General features: G+C 42.5%; 1 protein-coding gene and 1 long non-coding RNA gene across 16 annotated transcripts; both read right to left on the reverse strand.

The window, feature by feature from the left end:
* LOC109851501 (tubby-like F-box protein 7) lies at positions 319-4,614 on the reverse strand. Of its 12 annotated transcripts, XM_020421670.1 has the most exons (5): positions 4,368-4,614; positions 4,167-4,285; positions 3,537-3,624; positions 1,010-1,137; positions 319-936 (listed from the first exon to the last, which is right to left on the reverse strand). In XM_020421670.1, the coding sequence occupies exons 2-5, from the start codon at positions 4,275-4,277 to the stop codon at positions 865-867; spliced, it is 399 nt and encodes a 132-aa protein (XP_020277259.1). In that variant the 5' UTR covers positions 4,278-4,285; positions 4,368-4,614; the 3' UTR covers positions 319-864. The 12 variants fall into 12 exon arrangements, 4 of the variants coding, with proteins under 4 accessions (XP_020277259.1, XP_020277256.1, XP_020277258.1 ...); XR_002249852.1 differs by having other exon boundaries at positions 319-1,137; positions 3,537-3,777; positions 4,167-4,263; XR_002249849.1 differs by having other exon boundaries at positions 319-1,137; positions 3,537-3,777.
* On the reverse strand, positions 4,741-13,874 carry LOC109851502. 4 transcript variants are annotated; one of them, XR_002249857.1, is made up of 3 exons: positions 13,633-13,874; positions 5,181-5,360; positions 4,741-4,854 (listed from the first exon to the last, which is right to left on the reverse strand). It is a non-coding gene; the product is annotated as an uncharacterized LOC109851502 (long non-coding RNA). The 4 variants fall into 4 exon arrangements; XR_002249858.1 differs by lacking the exon at positions 13,633-13,874 and adding an exon at positions 13,564-13,598; XR_002249859.1 differs by lacking the exon at positions 13,633-13,874 and adding an exon at positions 5,602-5,655.

The raw sequence follows: 17,167 nt of genomic DNA on the forward strand, positions 1-17,167 counted from the left end.
ACAATATGAATGCCAATTAACCATTATCTCACAGGACGTAGGATAATGTCCATAGAGAAGAAACCTAATCAACCATATATATGGTTCGCGTGATAAAAGTGAACGTACAATCAAGAAGAGGTAAGTTGATCTTAACTGCAAATAACTAATATTCAGCATTACATTACCAATCTGGAAAGTATTAAATTAGCATACATACAACGAAAAGCTAAATCTCTTAGAAAGAGTCAACTTACCTCTTCTTGACGCAAAGAAATATTACTTTTTATGTTTGTATGTTCGGTGGAGGAATGATGCCATACATTGAAGCCATTCCAGTTCATTTAAGTTCATCCTATAATTGCTCGTGTCAATCTCTGTACATAAAGCAAACCACTTGAAAGTCATACATACTCCAAGACTCAAGGACCAAGGCCATGCTTTCTTTATAATACATAAGAAATGTCCAACAGAAATAGTGATGCCAGTAGCTGCTTCAACATATCCCTAGTTGGTCCAAAAGCAACAACGTTCATACATCGAAAATATACAACACGCTTGCCCAATTTATGTCCACCAACATAACCGCAACATTAAATTATGAGCTAAGCATTTCTATTCACATGAACACTTTGTACCAAAGCTAGTGAGGCAAATGGCAAAAGCCTGAAAAGCCGAGTGGTTGCCTATAGTCCATTGTGAACATATCATCTTCAACTTTCCCAAATTGGAGCAGCATTGTCTCATCTTCTCTAACCCCATTCACTTGACATGGATTCGAAGCTGCAACAAGCTAAAAATTCTTCACAGAAGCAACGGTTACCCTCCCGTGAAAATTCAAGCACCAGCATTGAAGATGCTCATGCCATCGAGGAGCTTTGTTCCTCAATACCACAGACAAGAGGTTGAGATGATTCTTCTCCTTTGGTGGATTCTTCGGTTGGAGGGCATTGTAATCTGCAAAACATTCTTCTTGGTCTTCAAGATTTGAGAAGGTTGAATTTGTATGCATGACCAATCTTGAAATTACCAGCCGAAGATTGTGGGCTGATTTGCTTGCTGGTGAAGCGTCGGCTCCTCCGACTACTTGATGCTTTTGCGATAGTGAAAGGTGGGCGGCTGTCGTATATTGTGAACTTATTGCCCACGAAATCAGATCTGCAATAAGATTAGAAACATAACAGTAGCCAGAGAATGAGGGAATCAGAAAACATCATTGTACAAAGCAAACTTGCAAACCAACTCCTACAGATTTGTTTTTAGCCAAGCAGCACAATTCCATACTGCAAAAGTTCTTCCCCCAAAAAAAAGGCAGACTCAGAAGTTGCATGGAAAATGGGTCAAAGGGGAAGGCTTTCCACTTGCACATCAGAGGTGTAGCAGTTAGAATGAATGTAAGGGGTATATGAGACTTTATCCAATGAAAGAATCACATATGAATTCATAACAAAATCATGTCCAGGACAGGGAAACTATCGCCCATAGAAAACTATGATTAACAGAGTGGTCTCAAATAAGGCTAGTTGGCCAATAGTAAAATATAGCAAGTCTGTCGTATAGGTCATGCAATTTAAGCTCCTGCACATGGATACAAGCTTATGAACTATCCTATTGAGAAAAAGCCAATTGGAAAAACGCTGGAAGTTTCTACTGTCATAAAAAAACATGTAAACTTCTATGATTTGCATTAGCCTCTGAGCACTTAGGGTGCAAACAACATGCAAAGAATTAAAATAACAAAATATCTAAACAATAAAATGACAAAATAGTTTCTACTTGCTTTGTGAATGAGGCCAAAAACTTTCACAAATAATCCTTAAGGCGTTTGGGTAGGTTTATAAGAGGTAAACACAAGTTATTCAATTACATAGCTGATGTTTATGCATTTATGATAAGTGAAAGGTGGGCGGCTGTCGTATATTGTGAACTTATTGCCCACGAAATCAGATCTGCAATAAGATTAGAAACATAACAGTAGCCAGAGAATGAGGGAATCAGAAAACATCATTGTACAAAGCAAACTTGCAAACCAACTCCTACAGATTTGTTTTTAGCCAAGCAGCACAATTCCATACTGCAAAAGTTCTTCCCCCAAAAAAAAGGCAGACTCAGAAGTTGCATGGAAAATGGGTCAAAGGGGAAGGCTTTCCACTTGCACATCAGAGGTGTAGCAGTTAGAATGAATGTAAGGGGTATATGAGACTTTATCCAATGAAAGAATCACATATGAATTCATAACAAAATCATGTCCAGGACAGGGAAACTATCGCCCATAGAAAACTATGATTAACAGAGTGGTCTCAAATAAGGCTAGTTGGCCAATAGTAAAATATAGCAAGTCTGTCGTATAGGTCATGCAATTTAAGCTCCTGCACATGGATACAAGCTTATGAACTATCCTATTGAGAAAAAGCCAATTGGAAAAACGCTGGAAGTTTCTACTGTCATAAAAAAACATGTAAACTTCTATGATTTGCATTAGCCTCTGAGCACTTAGGGTGCAAACAACATGCAAAGAATTAAAATAACAAAATATCTAAACAATAAAATGACAAAATAGTTTCTACTTGCTTTGTGAATGAGGCCAAAAACTTTCACAAATAATCCTTAAGGCGTTTGGGTAGGTTTATAAGAGGTAAACACAAGTTATTCAATTACATAGCTGATGTTTATGCATTTATGATAACAGGATGCTCAATGAGTTATGAGATCTTACGTATTAACTATTAAATCTCTAGTTGAACAGTTAAGCATAACTGATTTGAAATTTCATCCTAACTGATAGAAGACCTACAATGTCATAAAGGAGAAAACTCCACAACATATTCAAATTACTGCCAAAAATTACTTTTCAAGAGAAGACATTTCCATCCTTGAGTGCATCAATTGAGGTAATTATGTGAATTTATACCATGACAATGACAGTGCTAATAGTATTTTTGGTGTGCACTCCTACAAACTCAAAACTTCATGCAGATCTCAGACACTATCAATTTTTAACTCCTCCTATTGCTCAACTAACTCGATTATAAAAGTCAAGAGATATACTCAAATACTTCATTCAAATCATAGAAACTATCAAATTTTGACTCATTCTATCGCTCAACTTACTCGATTATAATAGTCAAGAGACAAAAGTCCAAGTTTTGTTTTCCCAAAAGTGTGGGTGAGAAACCAGGACCTGCTCCTCCTAGAACTATTCAAAAGCAAACTCGCTCCACCCAACAGCCGCGCGAAATTATTAAAACAAACAAATAACCAAAGACGGGAACTTTGGCACAAGAAAATGAATCATAGTAAATAGGTCAAATTGCAAATAACCTCCCTTATTAGCACTTAGCATCCTTCAACTCATGTATAAGCAAGCCATTGGAGTCCTGGACGAGTTTTAGAAGGACAATTGTAGATAACACTCGTTTCCTTCCTCGAGAATTGAGGGGTGCTAAGTGAATAATAAATGAGTTAAGACACGTTAAGTGCTAGTAAAGGTATAGATGAGGGGGTTATCTGCAACTAAATCTAGAAAATGTTTAAGTTTTCTAAGAACATCATCTTACTTTGGTTCAAGGTGAGATAAAGATAGAATGTAGAGTTCTTCTTATTTCTCTTAATAAAGCACTGCATTGGAAGCTCCTTTGGCCCTGGCTGCAATCGACACGTCAATCAAAAGAACCCAAATTTAGATGCTTTCTATAGGCAGAAAATAATATTGAATACATTGGTAGTTTTTCTTGGAAGTTATTCTTGGAAGTTTTTCTTCCAGCTGAAGTCCCCCCCAGCGATAGGTGAATTTGGGGTCTGCAGCCACATCAAAGAAAAGCATCATATGATAGAAAAGTTCCATTTTACTGACAGAAAATAGAGATCTCCATCATAAAACTGATGTTATTTAAAGAAATATTAGACGGTAAACAGTAGATGGCATGAAAGTAGTACAAAAGAGTAGGCGCAGCATCAAGGAATAGGCATGTGAGGATTATGACCTACTACTATCATTACTGATATCTGAGATAACTATGGAGAAAAATTAAATCAAGAAAGTTCCAGCAGCACTTGATATTTGCAGAAAGCATTCTGATGATAGACAAGCTCAAGCCATGGATATTGAATACATTGGAAGGGAACCTCATTTTTCTATCTCATCCAATTTCAAACTATTATGACATGTGGATAAACCAAATATTTACCTGATTTAACCTATTGATGCATACATGGGGAGAGTCATCTCGAGGTTTTCGAGTGAAATCCAGCACACTCACTCCACAGTTGCTCTGAAGCATTACCCTGAAGTAGTCCATGCCTAATCCTTAATAGACGTATAAATGTTATAACATGTAACTCCAGCTATCATGTCAAAAGTTCAAACAAACATGGAAAACAGTTAGTACCTAATGTTGTTTCAACAAGGGCTTGATTAGTTGCGTTGTGAGCAACAACAATGACAGACTTGCCTTTATGAGCTAAAATTTTACTCCGGCAGCTTTTGGCTCGGTCCCAAAGTTCTTTTACCGGATAATGGCCATCAATGTTAAAATTGGGTGCATCCTTCTGCCACTGGCGATAAGCATTACCAAACTTCTCCTTCCCCTAGTGCTTCAAAAGACCATGGAATTGTAGATCCCCTCGTGCTTCAAAAGACCCTGGAATTGTAGATTTAAAGAATCAGCTATTTATTAATAAAGCTTCCAATGTTAATAATTGGAGAAAACTAATCTAAATTTGGGTAAACAAAATAATTAGGGATTATAAGAAGCATTACCACTGCTAACTTAAAAAGCGTAGAGATAAATCTCCCGAAGGTCAGATTCTGATATCATTTCCTCCTGTCGAGCAGCCCATATAATCTCAGCAGTTCTCTTTGGTCGGATCAAGGGACTGCAACATGTTAGGGAAAATAATCTTCTATCAGTAATGATAATAATAATATCAATACTGCTATAGTCACTCAAAAATATTAAGAAAGCTATATAAGATATGACAAATTTAGACAACTTACACAAGGTTGTCTACCGATGTGAAAGCATATGTCATTTATCTTTTCCATGTAATAAAACCACACAATGTTCAAGCTTAGGGTGCTTGTTTGATACTTTGTATTTTCACAGGATTAATCTATTATGGTGATAAGCAAAAAAAAAAGGATGGAAAATTGGAAATAAATGAAAGACAACAAAAATGGTAGAGGGAAGAAGAAAGAGAACCTGGTGAAGCGGACATCAAAAGAGTCGGCGATGAGCACATGGCAAGAGGTTTCGGCCTGAGACGTCCTTCGGGGTGAGAACGGAGAAATCAGAGCTCCCTTGGATCCTCCCCTCCTCGTTCCACGTGCTCTGCCCGTGCCTCACCAGAACCATCCTCTTCGCCTCCCCGATCGTCGGGAACTGATTAAAATATTAAGAATCATAACGCTTTATTTATTCCTAAAATTTTCAGAATCAGAATACTTCTAAATCTAGATCAGGAAAGAATGAAAATACACGAAAATAACTTTCAGAAGGCAGACACAAATCTAAAACTCCCCATACTATCTTAAAAAATCACACAAGAAACGGGATAAAAACATTTTTTTTCCTTTTTGTTAATCAAATGAGGGGTGGGATTCCAAATATCCAGAATTCATACATTCACAGGGGAAATATCAAAAAATTCCAACAATACAAGGGATCATTGTTTTCGTCGAAAGTTGCCTTCATCATTGATTCCATTAGAACTTTAATCGTTTACAAATGAATTCAAATGACAAAAATAAAAAATTACAACTTTCTTGAAAATAAACGCAAGATCCGTTTATCGTCTCTTGCTTGCGTGGGTCTTTGGCCTGTGACGGGGACGTCGATATCCGTGGACTACCTGGCACTCAGATCTGTTCCGGAAAAATATGAACAGAGCTTCGTCGATCCGCGAGGAGATCTAGAAGCTTGAAGCGCCTATCTCGGCTAAAACGAGATATTTGCTCTTCTTAGGATTACCGGCGAAGGGTAATACTAAGGAACGGACACGGGTGATGAAGAATCTGATGAAGACCTCTCCTCTGTTGAAGCGCTCGACCACTCTTCACCGCAGCAGGGCTTCGCCAACTCTCCAAAAAAATCCAGATCCTCAAAAATGAGGCCTAAGGTTGCTATTTATAGGCAATGGGGGCACCTAGGGTGCCTAGACACCCCTGGGGTGTCTAGGAAAAGCCTAGACACCCCTGGGGTGTCTCAGAAAATCCGAGACACCCCTAGGGTGTCTCGGAAATTCTGAGACACCTAATTTCCGAGACACCCCTGGGGGTGTTTTGGAATTCCTGAGGTGCATTCGTCCGCTTCCGCTGTAAATTCTTCGTCCGAACTCGGATTTGAGTGATTCCAAGTGCGTTGGAAGCTTGACGAAGAGTTCTATCTGCTCCAATGGTTGGATTATCTGTAGAATGAACGAGACACGAAGGGCATTGTTCTTTTTGCAACATCACGGGGCTCTCGATTAGCCCGTGCCTTTGTTATCCCGAAATCCTATCAGCTCACGTAGTTCGTCGATTCACTTCAATCGTTCATCGACGTCAATCGAACTCTTGTGGATCGGATAGTGACGTTCATCGTCGCTGTTTAACACTGAACCGTTCGTGGAGACCTATAGGCAATTTTCGATGCCTACAGATACCCCCTCCAAAGCGTTCCGGACTCGTTTCTTTTATAGAAGAGGCTGGAATACTTTGGATGTGATTGGTCTAGCCTTCAGTCGGCGTAAGGGACCTGCAGTTAGCTTCAACTCTTGGCTCCTTCGGTCTATTCGATGCTTTGACGAATAGCCGAAGTTCTTCCGGCGCTGCGTTTATCGCTTGTCCGTCGTCGGAGTCTCGAGTCTGCAGCTGATGAATTGAGTTTGGCTCGTGTCATTGAGTTGACTTTGAACTACCTCTGTCACATTGTGTTGACTTAGGGTTTCGGATCATAGTATGTTGACTCTGGTTGTAACGCGTTGACTGGCGTTGACCTAGGGTTACGCGTCGACCGGCGTTGACCCTAGGGTTTCGAATCGTCAAACGTTGACTTTAGTCACAACGCGTTGACTGGCATTGACCTAGGGTTACGCGTTGACCGGCGTTGACCCTAGGGTTTCGAATCGTCAAACGTTGACTTTGGTCGCAACGCGTTGACTGGCGTTGACCTAGGGTTACGCGTTGACCGGCGTTGACCGTCAAACGTTGACTTTGGTCGCAACGCGTTGACTGGCGTTGACCTAGGGTTACGCGTTGACCGGCGTTGACCTTAGGGTTTCGAATCGTCAAACGTTGACTTTGGTCGCAATGCGTTGACTGGCGTTGACCTAGGGTTATGCGTTGACCGGCGTTGACCATAGGGTTTCGAATCGTCAAACGTTGACTTTGGTCACAACGCGTTGACTGGCGTTGACCTATGGTTACGCGTTGACCGGCGTTGACCCTAGGGTTTCGAATCGTCAAACGTTGACTTTGGTCGCAACGCGTTGACTGACGTTGACCTAGGGTTATGCGTTGACCGGCGTTGACCCTAGGATTTCGAATTGTCAAACGTTTACTTTGGTCGCAATGCGTTGACTGGCGCTGACCTAGGGTTACGCGTTGACTGGCGTTGACCTAGGGTTACGGACTGCCCGACGTTGACACAGTTTATACTCGTACGTTTACTGGAGTATACACAGTTTAAGCTCTTAAGGTATTGGAGCAAGGCGGTCCCAAGTTTCGGGGTTGCAGGACCAACTGTTAAAGTTGATTCATCTGTATTTGTGGATCTTATTTTAATGTTGTTGGATAATCGAGTCACGAGACCAACTAACAGAGCTGATGCATCAATGACTCGCACTTATAGAATTTTTGGCAAATTCTCAGCCATCAACGGGTTTGATGAGCCTTTACCGACTACCGTTTGAGTCGGGCTAGCATGCGGATTGTTTAAGTCCGTTCCACATGTAACGTTAAGCTAAAAGAGTTAACTCTTTTAGTGCTACGATATTGAATACGTAGACTTCGTCTTTCTCACGGGAATAGACTACCCGGCAACGCGTGTTAGGCGCTGACTTATCCTTACTTAGGATTCAGGATAAAAATCCCCAGACTCGGATTCTGGTGTCTTCTTCAAACGGTAAAAGACTAAACCGGCAACGCGTGTTAGGCGTTGACTTATCTCTGCTTAGGCTTCGGGATAAAATTCCCCGTGCGTGTGAGGCACGGATTATGGTGTTATTAATAACAACCTGCCACAATGTTGAATATGTGGTCTTTTGTCCTTTTTACGGTCAAAGACTAACCGGCAACGCGTGTGTGTTCTTTTTAATGGTTAAGAACTAACCGGTAGCGCAGGTTAAGCGCAGACTTATCCTTGCTTAGGTTTCAGGATAGAATACCCCAGAATCGAACTCTGGTGTCTTTTTCTACGGAAAAAGACTAAACCGGCAGCGCGTGTTAGGCGCAGACTTATCCCTGCTTAGGATTCGGGATAAACTTCCTAGACTGGAATTCTGGTGTCTTTTTCAACCGGTGAAAGACTAAACCGGCAACGCGTGTTAGGCGTTGGCTTATCCCTGCTTAGGCTTCGGGATAAAATTCCCCATGCATAAAAGGCATGGATTTTGGGAGTTGAAAAAGGTGGTGTCTTCTCTTGGGGCAAAGACGAACCCGAAATAGGAGAGGAAGAATTTTATATTCTATCTCCCGACACTGAAGAAGAAGAATTTTATATTCTATCTTCAGCTGGAAAGGAAACTCGAGGTGGCACACCCCCAGAATCCGAAAGGCTCAAACGACCCTAACTGTCGTCTATCTTCAGTTGGAAGGGAGACTCGAGGTGGGATCTCCACTCCTAGAATCCAAAAAGATGAAACTAAGAGTGGGATCTCCACTCCGAGAATCGACAAGATTCGGATAACCCTAACTGTCGGAAGGTTTGATTACCGAACTAAAGATAAATTTCTCGTTTATCGAGAGTGAAGTGTGGTTTTGGTCCTAACTGTCGGAAGGGACCCTAACTGTAGGAAGGTTTGATCACTCGATTGAAAGTGGACCTCTCGCTCATCGGAGGAATCGAGAGGGGATTTTGGTTTTGGTCCTAACTGTAGGAAGGTTTGACCAAGTAGGGGTTTGAGATGACCCTAACTGTAGGAAGGTTTGATCACTCGAATTGAAAGTGGACCTCTCGTTCATGGAAGGAATCGAGAGGGAACTTTAGTTGTGGCCCTAACTATAAGAAGGTTTGACCATGTAGACAGTAAGAGTAGGAGTACAAATCACATCGAGAGTGTTGACTCATACAAATCACAGTAGGGTTTAGTGTTTATCACTTTGTTTGTAATGATCGGGTTATCCCTAAGAGAATTACATATAGTATTTTTCCGGGAACTTCCCGTTACATGAATCATCCACCCCCAGCTTCTTCGCGAAGCTGGATTTATCATCGCATTCGGTTACATGATCGGGTTATCCTTAAGAATATTATATACAACAATTCTTCAGGAACTTCCCGTCAACGGTAGGAAATAGTTTAGACTCATATACCAATTGGAGTATCAAGGAGCAGTTTAACCTCATATACATACCAATTGGAGGATTGAGAAGCAGTTTATACTCGTATACTTGTTGGAGTGTTAAGAAGCAGTTTATACTCTTATACTTGTCGGAGTCTTAAGAAGCAGTTTATACTCTTATACTTGTCGGAGTCTTGAGAAGCAGTTTATACTCGTATACTCTTCGGAGTCCGACTACCGTTTGGCTTACCCTAACGTTATGACGCCGGCCTCAACCAAGGTATGGATGCTATTCTTTAAAGTAAAGCAAGCCTTGGTGGGATGAAGGATCCTCCTGTGGTACGCGCAGTACTTTGGATCCGTAGTATTTTCAGCTTCCTCCTGATTCGTGATGGGCGGGAGCTTGATTTTGTTGTTTTCGAGAAGAGACTCGAAGATGGCGGGAACGTCTTCGTCCTTGAACGAGTACTCTTTCTGGGCCTTTTGATCCGAAGTCTTCTGCTGTCTTCGGGACTGCTGTTTTGACGTTTGATCAACAGCCGCTGCAGGTGCCTTGCCCCTATCACGAGAGGCGAAGTTCGAGTTCGGAGAATTAGCCATCGGTTGGCTCCTCTCGGCCTTCTTCCTTTTGAGGAATCGTTCGGCTTGCTCTCCTCGGACCTTCAAATCCTTCCATGTCTTGAGCGGCTCTACTCCCATAACATCCAAGATGTTAATGGACAAATTGTTATGACAAGTCTGCAAGAAGAATTCCTCCGTGACGGGATCCTTACAGTTCATTGCCTGATTGCGAAAGCGTTTGATGAAGGTATCCACCGATTCTCCATCTTTTTGTTTCTCATCGAAGAGTGTCCTGATCGACACCTCGGCCGGATACGGGATCGAATCCCACTCTTTTGGGTAAGGACACGGAATGCCGGTCTTCTTCACCTCTCGAGCAGACATCAGGGCGTCAATTTTTCTTTCGAGATCCTTCATCTTTTCGGCCTCATCTATATCCTGTTTTGGACAATTCTCAAGAGGAATAATACGGCCACCCCCAGTGTTATCATCATTGGTGGGTCCACCCCCAGTGTCGTTATTTTTAGTGGGGTCACCCCCAGTATTTTTGGGCAGAGCGTCGGCCATGATGATTTCGTCCACTTCCGGATCGCTGTCAACTGCGGTGTTCTGGGTGCGACGGCTGGATTCAACTAGCTGATTTGACAAAGCTCAGATTTGTTGGTCGTGCATTTGTCTCATCTCCTGCATAGCCATTTTCATTTCGATTTTGAATGCTTCTTTCTGCTTGGCTAGAGCATCCTCCATGATTTTGGCTATTTGCTCGGTGTTGATCATGAACACTTCTCGAGCTTGTCCTATACTAGACGTTGTATCGTCGGAGGCGAGTGCGGAATAAGAATCTGAGAGTTCGTCATCGGAATGGATTCCTTCATGGATCCCATGGTAATCGTTATATCGGACGGCTTCTAGCTGAAGCTGAGCTATTCCCGAATTGACTCTGCTTCCTGGAAAGAAATTAGGGTCGGAATCACTTGAAACAATTGGAGATTTTCCCTTGTTGACCATGTTAATGGTAACTTCTGGGAATTCATCATCTCGAGCAACCGATCCTCTTTGGTGGAAACGCCTTGATTTGGGCTTCGTCGTTCCATCGGAGATTCTCTCGAATATCGAGACCCTCTGCGGAGCGGTCTTGGGGCAGCTACACGTTGATAATACTGCCCTGATAATTTTGATACACGGACAGTGAGAGTCCGCTTCCCGGGTACTTCTCTTTCGAGATTTATTCGTACCCCCAGCCTGATAGTACAACTCATCGACGTTGCGGTCGGAGTAACCTATCGGCTGCTCACATGGATTCTCAGGTATAACGCGTTCGTCTGTCCGACGCGTTTTCCTCTGAGTAAACATTGCATTGTTGGCATCTACAGGAGTCACACTTTTGGAATCACACCCTTGTGAGGGTGAAACCTTAACGGGCTCCTGGTTTTCTGCACGCACCGCCAAGCGGGCCGTTGCAGAAATCAATTTGTTAGGAGGTCGCGTACGACCCCCAGTCCGGATGTTGGCTCAAAGCTCCTTCAACGATCTCCAGCTTTCCTTAACAAGCGCTTTTCCTCGATTCTCGGGCAGGGCACCGATACGATCTTTCAGAGGAATCCTAAACTTGGGGAAATCCGTGCTGCGGTAGGGCTTTATCGGAGGTTCGGGATCCGAAGTTGACGAAGGCCGGAGAGCAACGTTGCCTGCTTTTGCCTTAGGTGCTGATTTGGCTTTTGGCACCGAAGTTGACGAAGGCCGGAGAGCAACGTTGCCTGCTTTTGCCTTAGGTGCTGATTTGGCTTTTGGCACCCAAACTTGTCTGCGCTTAGGCGGCTTCTCCACTGCTTCTCCCCTCTGCATTTCTTTCGCTTTCTGCAAAAGGTCTCGGGCATGTGTGAGCAATGCTCGACGTTTCTTGATTCGCTCCTCGAGGGTGGAGCGGGTCCTCTTGACACGAACCCATTCGTTCGTTTCTGTCTTGGAGGAGGAGTTGGTTGTTCGCCGTTGTTGTTCCCGGCGCTGCCTGGATTTTAGATCCACATTATAGCGGATCCCGTCCATCGGCTCCAAAGCCTTGGCCAGCTGACGAGCAAGGCGTTGACGCCGTCTTTGGCGTGCTCTCTTTGACAATGCTGGAGCGTCTTCAGTAGCCATCTCCTCGGCGGAGGAGAAGTCCGGATCTGCGGTCTCGACCACGTTGGACGACGCAGGGACGTCACGTGGTGCAAGTGCAGCGGCGGCAATGGATCCTGGACTCGAGGCCGAGGTTCCCGCGAACAAATTCTGGAAGAGGATGCCTTCCTGCCTGTTCGAGAGGCGGATCTGGAGAAGGAGGAGAGAGGTACTCTTCAAAACTTTTGTCGATCGCTACTCGGTATTCGTATCTCTTACATTTCCCGAACTGAATACCGGTTGCGTCACGAAGCCTCGCGCAGCGAGGCTGTTGCTCCCACTTGTGTGTCGCCAGTTGTTTTCGCTCGAAACGTTCGCCTTCATCATTGATTCCATTAAACTTAATCGTTTACAAATGAATCAAATGAAAAAATAAAAAATTATAACTTTCTTGAAAATAAACGCAAGATCCGTTTATCGTCTCTTGCTTGCGTGGGTCTTTGGCCTGTGATGGGGACGTCGATATCCGTGGACTACCTGGCACTCAGATCTGTTCCGGAAAAATCGGACAGAGCTTCGTCGATCCGCGAGGAGATCTAGAAGCTTGAAGCGCCTATCTCGGCTAAAACGAGATATTTGCTCTTCTTAGGATTACTGGCGAAGGGTAATACTAAGGAACAGACACGAGTGATGAAGAATCTGATGAAGACCTCTCCTCTGTTGAAGCGCTCGACCACTCTTCATTGCAGCAGGGCTTCGCCAACTCTCCAAAAAATCCAGATCCTAAAAAATGAGGCCTAAGGTTGCTATTTATAGGCAATGGGGACACCTGGGGCGCCTAGACAAAAGCCTAGACACCCCTGGGGTGTCTCAGAAAATCCGAGACACCCCTAGGGTGTCTCGGAATTTCCGAGACACCCCTGGGGTGTCTCGGAATTTCCGAGACACCCCTGGGGGTGTTTTGGAATTTCTGAGGTGCATTCGTCCGCTTCCGCTGTAAATTCTTCGTCCGAACTCGGATTTGAGTGATTCCAAGTGCGTTGGAAGCCTGACGAAGAGTTCTACTAGATCAGGAAAGAATGAAAATACACGAAAATAACTTTCAGAAGGCAAACACAAATCTAAAACTCCCCATACTATCTTAAAAAATCACACAAGAAACGGGATAAAAACATTTTTTTTCCTTTTTGTTAATCAAATGAGGGGTGGGATTCCAAATATCCAGAATTCATACATTCACAGGGGAAATATCAAAAAATTCCAACAATACAAGGGATCATGTATATCATCATCTTTCTCATTAACACCACCCAAAAAAATCTCTCTCTTCCAGTTAATAATTGGGGAAAACTAATCTAAAATGTATCGAATACCAAAAAGGGTAAACAAAATAAGTAAAACCTAATCCAACAAAAAAAAACCCTAGAAAACATCAAATCGAGCAACCTGCTTTAGTGGTGAAGGAAAAGTGATCTTTCCAGAAAAAAAACCCTAGAAAACATCAAATCGAGCAACCTGCTTTAGTGGTGAAGGAAAAGTGATCTTTCCAGTATCCCTCGGCGATCTAACCATGCGCGTCGTGATTCCGCCGCCAACGGTGGCAAACGCAAGCGGAAGAGATAGAGGGGGGCCGGGTGGGTGGAGCGGCAGAGGAGAGAATGATTAAATGCGGGAGCGGGGGGGCCGGGTGATGAAGAGGCAGGGGGATTCATCCGTTTCTCAGTGGTTGAGAAACGGAGATGAAGAGGAAGGAGGTGGGCGCGTGGGTTAGAGTGGCAGGGGAAAGGGCATGATACTGGCAACGTTTTTAATGTGAATTAATAATCTTAAACACTGATAATAATAATCATAAAAGTAAGAATAATTAGATAGAAATATAGGATAAAATTATAATTAAGCAAGTTTAAAGGGGCAAAATAGGCATACAAAAGTTTTGACACTTGTTTTTTCTTTTAGAAGTAGTATAGATAAAGTCCCATTTAAAAAAAAAATCACGGTAGCAATTAAAAAAAATTACAAAAACCAAAATCTTCACGGAAAACACTGGGGATGACATATCTACTTTCCTTTATAACTAAAGGAAAATCTTACTGTGAACAGTAAAATTTCTCATTTTACACGTATTTTAATATCAATTTCCCACAACCGTCTTTGTAACTCAACCTCCCACGTTTCCTATAACCAACTCCCACCTCCGGTAATTCCAAACTCTCCCACCTCCTGTAACTCCCACGTTCTCATGCCGGTTTCAAAATTAAATTTCTTCAAAAAACGAAGCTTACATAAAACGAGAGAGTGTAAGCGAAGCGAAGAGGGGAGAGCAACGAGACCTCAGATCCCGCGCTCTCAAACTCGGATCTGATTCCAGATACCCCAAAGGTCAGATCTTGGATCCAATTCAAGCCCTAACCCTAACCCCTCTCTCTCGATCTCTACTCAGTTTCATTGGTTTTGTTTCAGATTTAGGGTTTGATAGAAGGAGGGGGAGGAGATGCTGAGGAAATTTGAAACTTTGGTCGCATTTTATTGAGAAATTTGAAGGTTAGGGTTAGGGTTCGTACTCTGGAGATGAGGGGAAGAGGCAGGAGTTGACGAAACGGGAGGCCTCGGGTCCGTCGTGGCCGTCGTAAACGCCGACGTAGGTCGCCGAAAGAGAGGTAAAGACCTGGCATTGGTCTTCTTACGAGGAGTTGGCTTGGATGATGGCGATGGAGAAGTCTCCGGAGGAGTGGGGCTTCAGGGCGAGGTTCCATAGGAGGGCGTCGCCGGAGCTCAGTCGACCGAAGAGGACGGAACAACGATGCTTCAGGGCGAGGTTCCATAGGAGGGCGTCGCCGGAGCTCAGTCGACCGAAGAGGACGGAACAACGATCGAAGCATCATCTTTTTCTCTTCTTTCGATCGATAGTAGGTTTGAATTGGAAGAAGAGCATGATCCTCTTAGCAAGAAGATAAAATCTTAGGTCTTTTCTCTTTTTCAGTAACTTAGTTTAATATGGATCGGGATTAACTTTTGAGGATTCTCGGGGTTTAATTTTGGGGTTTGAAATAACTATATGATTAAACGATCGTGACTGCAGAGTGGATAAATAGGGACAAAAAATGATTCTTTTCTTATGTAGTTTTTTTTCTAGATATTTTTGGAGAAGCCTATGAAGACATCCAATTCAATTCAACATACATTTGTATTTTGAATTGGAACTTATTATAAATCTCGATTTTTTATTCGACTTTAGAGCTCTAGCTTGGAGATCGTTTAATAATTTACCTAAAAAATTACTTTATTTTATTTTGCACATATTGAGAGCCCTTTGGTGATTGACCACTTTAAAGGCTTTTTTTTTTAATATTTACATATAGCTGTTTTGGTTCATTTTAGTTAACTATTTATAGTTATTGTCATTTTAAGAACATTTTGTTCGCTTTGAGGCCTCTGAAGCCTCTGAAGGTTCTTTTACTATATAAGTACTATTTCATATTCCTATTCATGTCACCAAGAACATTGCTTATGTAAATGTATAGAAGTTTTATATTAAAGAAGGAACTTGCTTGGCATTGAATCTTTTTAAGTAAAATTTATGTTTTTTAGTGTTATCTTGCATAACCATATTTGTGTGTTTGGTATGTTCTATGGTTCTCCTTATCCTCATTGGATAAGGTGGTACTTAGTGATGAGAGCATGAATGATTGGTAAGTTTCCCAAGCTGTTTTATCATTTGTAACTCATCATTTGTTTTATACTCAAATCTTATATTTCCATGGCAGTGGGATCCAAATACTGGAAGGAGTACCTCCACAATCTGTACAGTGCAGTTTGCTTGATGAACCTAGCCCACTTGGTCTTCGCTTGAGAAAGAGTCCATCTTTATTGGATTTGATCCAGATGAAACTTTCTCAAGGAAGTTCCGCTACTGCTTCGTTTGCCACAAGCAGTGGGGGTTTGAACAAATTTTCACTGTAGACCCAAATGAACTTTTAATTACCAAAATCGATCGTTTTTTTTTAATTACCAAAATCGACCCGTTTTATGCCACGTAGACTTAATCCTGTTTTCTAATTAGTCGAGGTTGCCAACCCCGACTGTTTAGGAGTTGTTAAACCCCAATTAGAAGTCTTAAAACCCGATTTGTAATATTCTAAACAGTCGGGGTTGGCAACCCCGACTAATTAGGAAACGGGATTAAGCTTACGTGGCATAAAACGGGTCGATTTTGATAATTAAAAAAAAAACGGTCGATTTTGGTAATTAAAACTTCAATTGGGTCTACAGTGAAAATTTGTTCGTGGGGGTTTAGATGGCGAGAAAAAGAAAGATTTGAAGTCTACCACCGTGTTAGGTACCACTGACAATGGATGTTTGGTGGGGTTTTTATGGTGAGACGATTTGAAGTCTACCACCGTGTTAGGTACCACTGACAATGGATGTTTGGTGGGGTTTTTATGGTGAGACTTTGACGTGTTCTTCACACCTCACACGGCTCACAGAAGTACGAGTAGGATGAGGGGAGAATTTTGTTTTGACCCCGACCAGGACTATAAATTAAATTTTTGTCTGTTATTGGGGTACTAATTATTGAGTGCCACTTGCCGATTTAGGAGAATGCTAGGCTGTAAAATTTAGTCCAACATCGGAGACACTATTGTCAATTGTTTATAATGAAGGTGCTTGGTGACGCCCGTCAATGAGGGGTCGTGGGCCGTGTACCTCTTCATTACCCGAACCATTTGAAAGCAGAGTTTGCAAAATTTGCGAACAGATAATGCTTGGGTGTGTGATTACCGGTGGTTTATCCCAATGTTTACACCTTAAATTGGTATTGCGATTATTGATATATTTTTTTTCAGGTGGGATGGGAATCGGTGATCAGGAACTTTGAAACGTTTTAGGTGATGGAGATGTTGTTATTATAATCTGTAAGGATGTCGTGCTTAGCACGAGATGAATACTAGTAAGTTATAACTAGCAATAAGATCGGGCTCGCCTTGGGCAGGCCTTTCTGAAACCCGATCTCTAGAGCACGAATCTCCAAGCCAACGCGAGCTCCCCGGCA

Source organism: Asparagus officinalis, chromosome 8 (assembly GCF_001876935.1).
Source record: "Asparagus officinalis chromosome 8, Aspof.V1, whole genome shotgun sequence".
In the NCBI taxonomy this organism is placed as follows: domain Eukaryota; kingdom Viridiplantae; phylum Streptophyta; class Magnoliopsida; order Asparagales; family Asparagaceae; genus Asparagus; species Asparagus officinalis.